The sequence below is a fragment of the Erinaceus europaeus genome, chromosome 8 (genome assembly GCF_950295315.1).
Source record: "Erinaceus europaeus chromosome 8, mEriEur2.1, whole genome shotgun sequence".
NCBI classification, from domain to species: Eukaryota; Metazoa; Chordata; class Mammalia; order Eulipotyphla; family Erinaceidae; genus Erinaceus; species Erinaceus europaeus.
Genome location: NC_080169.1, coordinates 53120546 through 53136087, shown reverse-complemented (window position 1 = coordinate 53136087; position 15542 = coordinate 53120546). Strand labels below are relative to the sequence as shown.

General features: G+C 35.1%; 1 protein-coding gene across 1 annotated transcript in view; it reads left to right on the top strand.

Annotated features, from left to right (window-relative positions):
• The first annotated feature begins 3924 nt into the window (after positions 1 to 3924).
• Positions 3925 to 15542, top strand: part of GNGT1 (G protein subunit gamma transducin 1) — a 148047-nt gene continuing 136429 nt past the window's right edge. Inside the window, exon 1 of the mRNA XM_060196222.1 lies at positions 3925 to 4089. Within this exon, the coding sequence (XP_060052205.1) occupies positions 4004 to 4089 (86 nt within the window). The 5' untranslated portion in view covers positions 3925 to 4003. The remainder of the gene's footprint in view (positions 4090 to 15542) is intronic.

Here is a 15542-nt window from a genome sequence, read left to right as displayed (position 1 = left end):
TATCAATTAGACTGTAACAAGTGCAATTTAATATCCTCAGATTTTAGGTAACTCAGTCTTTTTCAATTCAGAAAGCAAGTGAATAATAGGCAGGGAATAGATATATCAGAGTATTTTACTGAACATAGTCTTGGGATTTTTTTTTGCTAGAGGTACAAAAATTCTGGAATGCTTTTGGGTTAAGTGATTGTTTTATTGAACTTAGGTGATTTATCTCAAAAGTGAAAATGCCAGTTTATAACAACTTAAAAAAGTTGCTTGAAATTCAAAACAAAACAGCAGTATAATATGGTGGATTATAAATCGAGAAAATTTAATTCTTATCTCTGTTCTGACAATTCCGGAGATGATAGCACAGGAGGATTGCTTAATGTCTCAGCTTTGATTTTCTAATATATGAATTGGACATATAAACATAAACAATATTTAATACATAGGGCCTATTCATTTAAATAAATTAGACTACTTAATTTGTGGGGAGAGATAGCATGAAGGTTATGCAAAGAGATTCCTAAGGCCAGATTGGGGTTCCCTTAGTAGAGTCAGGGCAAATGACTAAGTGGCTCATATAAAGCCTGTGTACTGGTCATTCCCCATCCCTGTAATATTACAATTTTGTAAATCACTATTAATCACACACACATAAAACAACCAAAACTTCCCAGGTGATGCTGGCATAATCTAGAATAGCTTAAATTCCATTGCTTTCAACGAATCTAGTGTCAAATAAATAAAAAACAATTTCTCCCTAAATCCTATAGTCCAAATTCTATAATTTAGCTAATTTGATCATTCAACTAAAGGTGAAAGCATTAGCAAGAAAATAAAAGAACAAAAAGAAATGTTTGTAACAGAGTTTTTGAAACTATGATCTTTTACTGAATGCATCGAGCATTGTGTTAGAGATCCATAAATAAAATCTTTTATACATAGTAGATAAATTTAAAATTTCTCATGTATACACTGTTTGCAACCATAAAACATGACTGAAATCAACAATTTTCCCTAGTTTTTTTCCACAAACTCAGTCCTTAAGCCTCTTCTATGTTCTTTTACCAATTTATCTGTAAATAATACTCCAACTTGATCGGATCCATCTGAAACATGAAATCTGTCTTAGACTCTACACACAGTTAAGAACACTTATAAACTATTTATTAACTAAGTAAATGGGTAGATTTTTATTTAAGTAAACATTTTTACATCAGAAAATACCCACAATCAAAATATTAGCGTCACCGAGAATCATTCAACAAACTTGATAAATGACAGATTTCTAAGATCCATGCCCAGAGGTTCTGATTCACTAGCTGGGAGTTGAGAGGGAGAAATCTGCATTTTAATACCTTCCTCAGGTGACTGGCACAGGTTGCTTCCAGATTTGGAGGAATCCTTGTCTAAATAATCTATTTCTTTTTACTTTTAGCACAGACTGTGCTTAAAACCATAATTAAATTTATTTCCAGTATGTATGTACCTTATAAAGAGATAATTTGTCACAACTTTTTACAGAATTGCTCAGTTCCTAAAGGTATTTTATTACTCAGAACTTTGTTCCTAGGGCTTTCATATACCACCATTTAAAAAAGTTCTATGCTGTTCCCATAGCATCACCTTCTCTGCTTTATTTTTTGCCAGTTCATTTATCACACATAAATCAAGTATACAATTTACTTATTTAGTTTCTGTCTGCCTCCAATAGTGCCAATGCCATGAGACATTAGTTTGACTTTTTTTTTCTTATCTCCAGTGCCTAAAAGTGTCACTTATTTATGAAGTAAACAAAATAATTATTGATGTGAAAGAAAACAGATTCCAATTAAATGAAAATTCTACCTGAAGACATAGAAATCACAAGGAGTATATCTGATTCATGCTCCACTGATTCTTCCCTTTCAGCTATCTACGTTTCAAAATAGAATCAGGAAGTTACCTTTTACTACCATTTCTTTTAAAATCACTGGTAATACAATTTCTTTGAAAATTGCCTGTAACAATGGCAATAGCTTTGAGAAAATGCTGTCTCATTCTAACCATAATTTCCGGAACAACTCTGCTTCTAGTCAGTTATATTTCTGCATAACTTTTATTGAAATCTGTTCATTGTAGATCCTTTGTCAGTTCTGCAAGTTGAAATTTCTCTGTCCATCATAATACTTCTGAAATAATCATTTAGTTTATAATGAAAGCTAGCTGTTTCCCCACTGACACAAGGGTGACATGATGGTATCATTTCTCATAGAAAGGAGAAGCAGAAAAGATACTACTAGTATATATGGTCTTATAAGTATTTTAATAGAATTAATAAGGTTTTTAAATTTCTATTTTACTTTATTTTAAAATTTATTGATTTAATTTATTAAAGATAGAGAGTGAGAGGAGAAGAGAGAAAAGATAACCTTATTTATTTCTGGTATTTAATGGTGCCAGGGATTAAACCTCTTCGGCATATGAGCCTTCTGCCTTAATGCTAAACTATTTCTTATCACTTAAATTCCTATTTTTAAATTGTGTTATTATATATTATTTGAATATACTTTAAAGTCATACTGAAACAAAGAAAATTATACTCATTATCAAAATATGTAAAATTAGTGTATTTTAGAAAAGGGTATAACAATTAAAAAAAATTTTTTTGAGTGGCTGAGCAAGTTGTGGTATATATACACAATGGAGTACTACTCGGCTATTAAAAACGGCGACTTCACTATTTTCAGCCCATCTTGGACGGACCTTGAAAAATTCATGTTAAGTGAAGTAAGTCAGAAACAGAAGGATGAATATAGGATGATCTCACTCTCAGGCAGAAGTCAAAAAACAAGATCTGAAAAGAAAACACAAGTAGAAGCTGAACTGGAATGGCATGTTGCACCAAAGTAAAACACTCTGGGATGGGGGGGGGGATACAGGTTCAAAAAGGATGACAGAGGACCTAATGGGGGTTGTATTGTTATATGGAAAACTGAGAAATGTTATGCAATTACAAACTATTGTATTTACTGTCTAATGTAAAACATTGATTTCCCCAATAAAGAAACTATAAAAACAAATCAAAAAACCACATTTTTATTTAATATTTTTTAACTGATTTAGTTATGATCAACAAGTCCGTTGGATAAGAGGGGTACAATTACACACAGTTTTCACCACCAGAGTTCCATATCCCATCCCTTCCACTGGAAGCTTTTCTATTCTTTATCGCTCTGGCACCATGGACCCAGGGTCATTATCGGGTGCAGAAGGTAGAAGGTCTTGCCTCTGTAACTGCTTATCTACTGGACATGGGTGTTACCAGGTCTATCCATACTCCCAGCTTGTTTCTGTCTTTCTCTAGTGGGGCAAGACTCTGGAGAAGTGAGGTTCTAGGACATATTGGTGAGGTCGTCTGCCCAGGGAATTCATGTTGGCGTCCTGGTAACATCTGAAACGTGGTGACTGAAAAGCATTAAGATATAAAGCAGAACATATTATGTAATAATCAGGAACCTAAAGATAAGAATAGAGCAGGTGAGATTTGGGATCTCTATTTTGGAAAAAGCTAGGAAGAATATAAGAATATAGCAGATGAGAATTGGAGACCTCCAAAATCTAATATACAATGGTCATTAAGGAACATTTGATGAAAAACTAGACAATAAAGAAAACTGCAACATTGCAAAGTGAAGAAATGAGAAGACAATAAACCAGAGTGTGATTGTAACATCTTTCCCCCAAAGATAATCCACTTCCAAATGCATAATTTTAGTCAAATTTTACTGAAAATTAAGTTGAAGTCATAGAATAATATCCCAAAATTTTGAGAATTTTTATGCATAATAGAGCAGGAAATTTGTTGACAACACTCCAGTATCAGATTTCATAGTTTCACTAGGGTTCTCTGATTCAGAAGGTAAAAGTATTTTTCTCTTCCCAGGAAAACAAGGACTCCAAGCCTGACAATTTATCCCTGTGTGAAGACATATCAGAAGAACAACCAAGCGAAACTCCGACTTCTTCAAAGTACATGTCGGAAGAACAACCAAGCGAAACTCCGACTTCTTCAAAGTACATGTCGGAAGAACAACCAAGCGAAACTCCGAGTTCATCAAGGTACTCTTAAAAATTATTTAATTTTTCAGTGTTATATGGGAAGAAATCTTAGCACAATCTCTTATGCTAATCTCATTATTTATGGTAAAATTAAGGTATTTAAAACTACTGTAATTTTCCCAGGGTCGCATGGCAAAAACTAAAATGAGAAACAGTCTATCAGTATAAATTTCTCTTGAGTTTCTATAAGAAAATATCCCTTAAATAAGCCTTATAAGAAATATTTGTGTGGTCCGGGAGGTGGCGCAGTGGATAAAGCATTGGACTCTCAAGCATGAGGTGAGGCCCAGAGTTCAATCCCTGGCAGCACATGTACCAGGGTGATGCCTGGTTCTTTCTCTCTTCTCCTATGTTTCTCATTAATAAATAAATAAAATCTAAAAAAAAAAATAAAGAAGAAATATTTGTGTGAAATTTAAGGAAATTAATTTAAAACTACTATAAAAATAAAAAAAGAGAAATGTTTGTGTCAACTCTTTTTTATTTATTATTTATTATTTTTTATTTAAGAAAGGATTAATTAACAAAACCATAGGGTAGGAGGGGTACAACTCCACACAATTCCCACCACCTAATCTCCATTTCCCACCCCCTCCCCTGATAGCTTTCCCATTCTCTATCTCTCTGGGAGCATGGACCCAGGGTCATTGTGGGTTGCAGAAGGTAGAAGGTCTGGCTTCTGTAATTGCTTCCCCGCTGAACATGGGCGTTGACTGGTCGGTCCATACTCCCAGTCTGCCTCTCTCTTTCCCTAGTAGGGTGGGTCTCTGGGGAAGCGGAGCTCCAGGACACATTGGTGGGGTCTTCAGTCTAGGGAAGCCTGGCCGGCATCCTGATGACATCTGGAAACTGGTGACAGAAAAGAGAGTTAACATACGAAGCCAAACAAATTGTTGAGCAATCATGGACCCAAAGCTTGGAATAGTGGAGAGGAAGTGTTAGGGGGTTACTCACTGCAAACTCTAGTGTACTTCTGCTTTCAGGTATATATTTTGCAGTAGTTTACGGATACATGTGAACATATGCTCTCTCTCTCACAGAAACTGGTGTATATCTTAAAAGAATTTATGTTCAATTTTCTCTTCTACTTAATTGTTGTTACCATTATATATAAACAAAGGGATTTGTACTAAATTAGATTTTAAATATACTTTATTAGTATTTTAATAATGATATACAAGATTATAAAATGATAGGGGTATAATTTCTACACCTCTCCCACCAACAAAGTTCTATGGTTGTCTATATATACTTATTTATTCTTTTTTCAAGTTCATGTGTTTCAATTCTCTGTATCCCACATAAGGTTGAAATTATCCTGTAGTTGCCCTCCACTTCTTTATTTACTTCAGTAAGCATAACACACCAGTTCTATCCATTTTGTCTCAAATGACACATTGCAATCTTTTTTTAACAGCTGAGTGATACTCCATTGAGTGTATGTCCCATTATCATCATAATTTATTCTTCTCCTTTTTCTCCTTCTCTTTTTTATTTTGTATTTATAAGGATCAAATTAGTGATTTTTAATTTACTGTTAAAGGCTTTTATTTTTCTTTTCCTTAATTCTAAGAATTCCTCATAGGGTTTTTTCCCGATGTTAAAAAACTTTTCTCTTTTTTTATATTTATGTTTCCTTTTGTTGCCCTTTTTTTAATGCTGTAGTTATTATTGTCGTAGTTATTGGTTTTGTCATTGCTGGATAGAACAGAGAGAAATGGAGAGAGGTGGGGAAGACAAAGAGGGGGAGAGAAAGACACCTGTATACCTGCTTCACTGCCTGTGAAGCGACTCCCCTGCATGTGGAGAGCCAGGGGCTTGAGTTAAAAAACTTTTCATCATAAAAACACATCAGAGAAGCACATGGATCATCTGGGAAAAGATGGCTGATTTCATGTGGAAGTTGATGGCCATTTTTATTCACTTATAAGGTCCTGAACCTTTAGTTCCTTCCTTCCTTTCTTTCTTTTTCTTTATTTTTTTTTATTTATATAAAGGAAACACTGACAAAAGCCTTAGGATAAGAGGGGTACATCTTTACACAATTCCTACCACCAGAACTTTGTCTCCCATCCCCTTCAGCCTCATTATTCAGGTGAGACCTTTCCTTTCATAGGATTCTCTAATTCCATTGCAGGAGGTTCACTTCCTAACAAAGTCCCAAAACCTAGATGTAGACCAGGTCCCGTAAGATAGAGCATATGCTCACATGTATCCATAAATTAGGGCAAAATATATACCTGAGCGCAAAAATACACAATAGTCTGCAGTGAGTCAGTATAAAGTTCATAATGAAATAGTGTCTACTTAGACTTAGATACCCTCCTCACCTACTTCCTATTACAGTTCTCTCACTCACTCCATAGCTAACCTTGTCAAAGCAAGGACTGCAAAAACTGAATAAGGGAATCCCAATTTTAATGTATTTTTAAATTTTTAAAAAATATTTATTTATTTTCTGGATAGGGACAGTCAGAAATTGAGAGGGAAGGGGTGATAGAAAGGGGGAGAGACAGAGAGACACCTGCAACACTGTTTCACCACTTTTGAAGCTTTCCCCCTGCAGGTGGATGCCGGGGGCTCAAACCTGGGTCCTTGCGCGCTGCGACATGTGTGCTCAACCAGGTGCACCACCACCTGGCCCCTGATAATCAGTATTAGAGTAGAATAGAACCAGGAACACAACAGGGAAAGCCAGACACAGGAAAAGGGAAAGAAAAATAGAGATATACAGTAAATAAGTCTACAAAAGAAGCAAAAATAACCCAATAAAAAAGTGGGCCAATGAACTAAAAAGTTTTCTAAAGAAGAGTGGGACATGGCCCACAGACACATGAAGAGATGTTCCATTTCACTTACCATTAGAGAAATGCAAATTAAAACTACACTAAGATACCATCTCATCCCTATGAGAATGGCTTATATAAGCAAACCAGGAAAGGACAGGTGTTGGAGAGGTTGCGGAGAAAAAGCAACTCTACTCATAGTTGGTGGGAATGCAAAATGGTACAGGCCCTTTGGAAGACTGTATGAAGAGTCCTTAAACAAGTAAAAATGGAATTACCTTATGACCCAGCAATACCACTTTTAGGCATACACTGGACACTCAGACATTAATTGCAAGGGACATATGCACCCCTGTCTTCATAGCTGCATTAGTCACAATAGCCAATGAGTGGAAGTATCCTAAGTGCTCATCAACAGAGGACTGTCTAAAGAAGTTATGGGATATATATTCCATGGGATACTACACTGCAATCAAAAAGTAATATTATGTCCTTTGTGATAAAATGGATGGGACTGGAAGTGATTACACTTAGTGAAATAAATAAAGATAATGGAAGAAAACTACAAGACGGTTTCACTCATATGTGGAGTCTAGAGATCTGATTTATATGAACTTGCCTATATATATATATATATATATATATATATATATATATATATATATATATAGCCAAACAAAACAGAAGCAGGCAAACTTATATTTATGAAAACTATGGTGGTTACCTTTGGGAGCTGGGAGGGTGAGGATACAGAACTTTGGTTATGGGTATGATGTAGAATTATACATTGTAATATTACAATTTTGTAACAAAAATGATTAATAACAAATAAAAAATTAAAAATAAAATAAACGAAAGAAAGAAAAGTAGATAAAAGAAGTATCTGTTCACTATTGGATAGCAAATTATCCTGAGTGAAAGAATTAAAAAGCAGAGTAGAAAAACAAATGAGCATAAGATGTCATCATGAAACCTAGAAAACTGATACACACAAACTTGTACTGAAAAAAAAAATAGGGGTGGGGGATGACACTGGGGGATGATACTGGGCAGTAGGGCAGCAGTTAAGAGCACATGGCACAAAGCACAAGAACCAGTGTAAGGATCCCTGTTGGAGTCCCAGCTCCCCACTTGTAGTGTGTGTGTGTGTGTGGGGGGGGTCACTTCACAAGCAGTGAACAGGTCTGCAGGTGTCTTTCTCCCCCCTTTTCTGTCTCCCCCTCCTCTCTTGATCTTTCTCTGTCCTATCCAACAACAACAACAAGGTCAACAGGGCAACAAAAATGGGAAAAATGGCCTCCAGGAGTAAAGGATTGATAGTTCAGGCACTTGGCCCCAGTGATAACCCTGGAGGCAAAAAACAAATAAACAAACAAACAAAAAGCAAAAAAAAGAAAAACAAACCCTGAAGCAAACCAGTTCTAAGACAGTGAGAACTGTGGTCATTATCATTGGGTGGTGGGAGGATGGAGATACAGAACTTTTTGGTGGTGGGGGTGTGGTGTGGAACCATACCCTGTAATCTTACAATCTTGTAACCCACTATTAGTGAAAAACAAACAAAACTAGCAAGTGTGCTTGAGTCTTTTTACATATATATATATATATGTATACCGAAATGGATGTGTTTGTCCAACTACAAATAAATATTCAGTAATAGTAGTTAAATGAGAAAATGTCTAAATACAGATTTCTGCTTCTTTGGTTTTTGAAAGTCATCTCTCAACACCAAACACTTTGAAGTCATTCTGAAATTTTCTATAAAGATTACTATGACTCCCTTTTTAAATCAGTGATAATGACTTCACTGTTCTGACATCCTTTAATTGTTTGTTTTCTTTAATTACTTATGGTTCTGAAGTTGTTTCTCTCTGGTACTATAGAGAATTCCTTGAGCAATTTCAATTTCTTTGTCCCCACCCCCACCCCATGATTGCAAAGACCAGGTGCAGGTGCTTATACCAAGTCTTGTTTTACAATTGAATTGATTTAATCAAAGGGTAATGTAGAACAATTTCCTAAATGAGATAAAGAGTAACTAAGTGACTCCCTGCTATCGATCTGCATTTATTTGAAACCTTCTATCTTACATTTACATAGATTATGCTATTAAATCAACCCAATATGATTAAGAACATAAATGTTGAAGCTATTTTTCTACAGTAGCAGGTTAAACTTAACTCATGCATTTTATTGTTTACTCATTTTTCTCGCCACTGGCATATAACTGAATACAATTGTTTGCTTCTTCATTATCTTATAGTAATTTTTTAATTTGTTATTATTAATCATTACCTAGTGACCAAACACTGGATATAAGGAATGAGTGAAATTCTAAATAGATTTTATTTCTTAAGTTTAAAATACTTAAATATAAAGTAAGAGAATTTTGAAGTTTAATGGGAAGTTCAAATGTAGTCTATATTCTACATTCTTTTTAGCAAATGCAAAGGAATTATAATTGTACAAATTGGATTCCTTGATCTATCATTAGCTAAGTTTTTTTATTTCACTACTCTGGAAATTTAATTATCTCACTAATAACTTCAAACTAATTCTCTTTGATAAGTTTTGCAAATTTTTATTTAATTAATTTTTAAATATTTATTTATTTTACCTTTTGTTGCCCTTGTTGTTTTTTATTGTTGTTGTAGTTACTACTGTTGTTATTGATGTTGTCATTGTTGGATAGGACAGAGTGAAATGGAGAGAGGAGGGGCAGACAGAGAGGGGGAGAGAAAGACAGATACCTGTGGACCTGCTTCACCACCTTTGAAGCGACTCCCTTGCAGGTGGGGAGCTAGAGGCTCAAACCAGGATCCTTAAGCTGGTCCTTGCACTTTGTGCCATGTGCACTTAACCCATTGTACCCTCTACTTATTTTATTTGTATTAGTGATTTAATAATGATCAGCAAGGTTGTGGAATAAGAGGGGTATGATTTCATACATACCATGATACAATGTTGTATCTCATCCCCTTCATTGATTCATTCACTATTCTTTATTCCAGTTTGTGTATGGACCATAGATTTTTATAGGGTGCAGAAGGTGGGAAGTTGAGCTTCTGTAATTGCTTCTCCGCTAGACTTGGTAGCATCTGCAGCTTGGTGGTGCCAGCTCCATTCTCCTTTGTCATTTTTAGCAGCTTTTTGTCAACTTATAGATGAGTTATACTATTTCACCGTAGTTCCTTTTTGTCCATTTCTCTATAGTTTCTCTCCTACTGACCTAGAAATTCTGCTCTCACTTGGAATTCCTAGGCCAGGTGTTGTCCTCAAGCCGCCATCTTACCCCTTATTTTCATTTTTACATGTAAATTCTGTGAAGTTTCCATGTGTGTTCAGATATTTATCCTTATCTTTATTTAAATATTTTTACTCATCTATACCTGCAAGTATACATAAAAGGATAACATTTTTTTTCTAAAAAAAAAATTCCTTTATTAGTATTCCTTCTATACCCTTTTTTAATTCTTGAGGGAAATTATTTTTTAAATATCTCCTCTATACTATTTTAGTGGTAATTCTGTCCCATTTTCTCTGATTTTTCCTCATTTTAATCTCATTCAGGGAAGATGAAACACTTTTTAATATTATACATAATCAGATAATTTAAAACATACATATACACATATGCAATCCTCTGTTATCACTACATCTTTGGAGTATTATTCTATTGTACATTTCTTCTTTCCCAGTTAAAATACTTAACTTGTAGGGCAGGGGTAGATAGCATAATGAGTCTACAAAAAGATTCTCATGCCGGAAGCTCCAAAGTCCCAGTTCAATCCCCTGCACCACCATAAACTAGAGCTGAGCAGTGCTCTGGTAATAAATAAATAAATAAATAAACAAACTTACAAACATGTAATTATTATCTATTCTTTTAAAAAAATCTATGTCCTCAGCAAACACTCAGACCTACCATATGATCCTCTGGCAATTCCTTTCCTAGGGGGATTTATCTAAAGAAAACAGAAGCATCTACCAAAGAAATCTGTGTACACTTATATTCACAGCAGAGCTATTTGTAATAGCCTAAACTTCACAGCAACCTAGATGCCCAGCCACAGATGATCAGTTAACAAAGTTCATATATATATGAACTCAGCTATGAGAAAGGATAACATCTCCTTTCTCCTTTTCTGCAACTTGGATGGAAGTTGTAGGAATTGTGTTAAGATAAACCAGAAGGAGAATAATGAGTACTGAAAATTTTCATTTATTGGTGGAATATAAGAAACAAGGAAACATTCCTTGTTCGTGGATTGGAAGAATAATAAGTATTAAAATTACCATTCTACCAAAAGCAATCTTCTTCTTCTAGTGTTTGCTCTACCAAAAGCAATAAAAATTTTCAATACAATCCCTATGAAAATTCCAATGTCCTTTTTTTTTTTTTTTTTTTTTTTTGCCACTAGGGCTATTGCTGGGGCTCAATGTCTGCATGATGAATCCATCACTTCAGGCAGCCACTTTCTACCATTTTCCTTTTCTTTCTCTCTCTCTCTCTCTCTCTCTCTTTTTTTTTTTCATTTTTATTTGACAAGACAGAGAGATATTGTAGGGGCACTTTCCTTTATTTATTTATTTATTTATTTATTTATTTATTAAAAGGAGATATTAACAAAACCATAGGATAAGAGAGATACAACTCCACACAATTCCCACCACCAGAACTCCGTATCCCATCTCCCCCCCCCCCCCCCATAGCTTTCCTATTCTTTATCCCTCTGGGAGTATGGACCCAAGGTCATTATGGGGTGCAGAAGGTGGCAGGTCTGGCTTCTGTAATTGCTTCGCTGCTGAACATTGGCATTGGCAGGTCAATCCATACTCCCAGCCTGCCTCTTTCTTTCCCTAGTGGTGCAGGGCTCTGAGGAAGCTGAGCTCCAGGACACATTGATGGGGTCATCTGTCCAGGGAAGTCTGCTTGGCATCATGGAAACATCTGGAACCTGGTGGCTGAAAAGAGTTAACATACAAAGTCAAACAAATTGTTGAACTATCATGAACCTTAGGCTGGAATAGTGCAGATGAAGAGTTGGGGGGGGGGGTCCTCCATTTTGTAGATAGCTAGTAGGCATATTTTAGTTATATTCCAAAGGGCCTGTGGCTATACCAGTTTTTTATTTTATTTTTTTCCCCTGAGCCTGAAATCTGATATGCAGGTGGATCCAAGTTATTGTCTGGGGAAATGATGTCATTTCTGGAAAAGGACCAGGAAGCTGGATCAGGGAAGAGAGTGGCTCCCTAATATAGGAAAGGGGTATAAACATTGTTAACTGTAAACACCATCGATTTAATGTGGTCTGTTTTTTATTGCCAATGGGTGTTGAATATTGTCAAAATCTCTCCATCTATTGATACAATAATACATTTTTTCATCTTTCCCTTTTGTTAATCTTCTTTTAAATTATCTTCACCTCTGTGTTTAACACGGACAACAGTCGTATACAGTTGGAACTATTATTATTTATTTTCTTATTCCTTGAAGACTACAATAATGATTATTGCATATTCAGCATCCTAACATTATGAAACTGTTTGATGTTTCATAGAAGATACAGAACTTTTCTACATTAAGTAAACACCTCGACTATCTAGTCCTTTGTTATGAAATGTCATTTTTTTATTATTACTATTACTTTTTTATTTTATCAGAGCATTGCTCAGCTCTGGTTTATAGTGGTATGGGATACTGAACCCAAGACCTTGGAGCCTAAGGCATGAGAGTCGGTCTTTTTGCATAACCATTATGCTATCTCCTCCACCCATAAATGTTGTCTAAGTACACTTCCACATATACTTAAGTGGCCCTTAGGGGAAATTTAAGTTTTGGATCCAGACAAGCCTTTTTCTGATTTTCTTTATAATTTGACAAGATTATTTAAATGATCTGAGAAAATTGCTAAATGCTAATAGATATTATTATCAGTATTATTATTTATCATGACCCAAATAAAATTTAATAAAATAATTATTTCTAGAATTGCCACATGTACTCTAAATTTTTCAACTTTCATAAAACAAGTTTTTCCTTTTTTGTAAAGACATTGATTAAATGTCATGTTTTGTTTATTTACATGTTTTATACTGACATTTCCAAATAAAGCATATTTGACCTAAGGTTCCCTGAAAACAAGTCCTTTACATTATTTATTTTATACTTTTTCACTCCTTTGGTCAAATCTTATGCATGTCAGTTGTTTTTGCTTCCTCACTAGTAGCTTGTTTTTATCTGAACAGCTAGACTGAACTCAATACTGATTTTTTTTAAATTAAGAAGGAAAGTCAATGTTCTTTCCAGAGTAATAACCACATAAATATTTCTGTCTCTCACCCAGGTCATGCAAATCTGCATTTTAAAATACCTAGCACGCCATGACTTAGACATTAAATGACCCCAAGCATTTAGGACAGTTGACTTATTAACTTGATAGTGTCTAGTCTCTTGTGGTTCTCACCAGGCAAATTCATTCTTTTTTAATTTCTTTATTGGGGAATTAATGTTTTACATTCGACAGTAAATACAGTAGTTTGTACATGCATAACATGTACAAACTACTGTATTTCCCAGTTTTCCATATAACAATACAACCTCCACTACATCCTCTGTCATCCTTTTTGGCAAATATATTCTGACTTGTCAAAGTCACCTTCCTATATATGAAGTCTGACAAATGATTTTAAAGCAATTTTTTTCATAGCTGTATTATAGCAGCTCCACCATTCCGTCAAGTTGAAGATGGCTTTAGCTTAACCACTAACATAGACGAATGGTTTTTGCTAAATATGAGCAACACCAGCAACAATTGTTCTTAATGCCATTTGACTTGTAATGTTTGTAAAAAAACATGGGATTTAAGATGTTATATAGGCAAATCATAAAATATTAGCTACATTTCTGTGGTCAGGGCTCATTTGCAGATACTGTAATGCTCCTGAATGGGTTTGAACAGAGAGATTTATTAGTTAGTATTTAAATGCTTACAAAAATCACTGGAGTTGCTAAAGAAATAGTCTTTGTAAATCAACACTTCAGGCTAACTCTTCTACAATAGAATGCAGACAAGCACGACAACCAGAAATATTTCTTTCATTGCAGTCATATGAGGTCAGCCCAAAGAAACTATGACAGAGTTGAGATTAACTTTTTGAGGGTGTCAGAAAAAAAAATACCACTCTTGTGTTAGCTGACTATATGGAATACCAAAGTTTTCCCGTACTTGAGTCCCTAGCCATAGGAAGCTTCTTAGTAGGTAAAGTTTAGGAAATTAAGCAGAAGGAACACTAAGTCAAAGAATGGATTCATTCAAGTGCTTATCTTTTCTGGCCTATTAGTGTTTAGTCTACATTCAGTATGCCCAATGCATGCTCCTACAGATGCTTCAATAGGTCATATATTATCCATTCAAGGTGAACAGTTGGCCTCATAATTCCTTTGTTCTCCTGATCCGATATTGAGTCTTCATTTGGGTTTAGTAGTAAGGCAGGAATTGAATCTTCAAACTAAAACCAGAAAACGGTAAACTCCTTCTAGTTTGGGGGGGGGGGATGCTACACAATGATGTAAGAAGACTGCATTTTGTGAGAGCGCTACACAGACATCTACCACTGGAAGATAAGAATATGTATTAAGGGCCGGAGAGACTGCATAATGACTACACAAAAGACTTTCATGCCTGAGGTTCTGAAGCTGCGGGTTTAAACCCCTCTCTGCCAACCCCCTTTCCACACAAACACACCACCTTTCCAAAAGCCAGAACTGAGCAGTGCTCTGGTAAAACAGTAATAATTAATTACTTAAAAAAAATGAATGAAATACTCTTGGGTTAAAAAGAAAGAAACTATATTTATGTGACAGGAAATGTTTTTGTAGATAAGTATTTGTCTCAATAGGTGTGTGTGTGTCTGTGTGCATGTGTGTTTTAAAAGAAAAAGACAAGTCTTACTCAAAACCCTAAAGGCAGTTCTGTACTGTTCTCCCCTCCCCCCCTTAACTGTTAAGGGACAGTATATGATATTCCTAGGCATCACAGACTCATTTCTACTAGGGTTGCTTTGTTATAAGGGTTAGCTTATGTCATAATTTGGACCTTTGCAGAACCTTTTGTTCTGCAATATATGGAAAACTTACAGGTTTCTCCATAAATGGGTAGCATCGTGAACTTGTGTTGTATATATTTTAAAATTCTAGTGGACTTGCTAAATAATTTGTTCTTTCATTGTACCATATAATATAGAGCAACTTTTCTTGCTTTCTTTTGAAAGGATATTTAACATTCCTCAGACCAGTGATTCCAAGGCATTTCCCTGACATGGCTCCTGAATTTTTATAAACTATGTCATCCTCTTTCATGCTGTGGTTACATTTTTTAACCAGAGCACTGCTCAATTCAAAATATTGTAAGGAATTGAACCTGGGTCCCCCTTTATGCAAGTCCTCTGCATAACTACTGTGGTATCTTCTTGGGGTATATCTTATGCCATATTTTATCTTATATATATGCATTGTATTATGTCACTGCCTTGATGTAAAAACTCTTAATGAAATTTTACTTTTGTATTCAGTCCTGTATCATCCCTAACTTCTCTATTGTTTCTGTTTGTTTACTTAATATTTACTGGGGTATTCTGAGTAAGAAGGATAATGAGGGGAGGGGA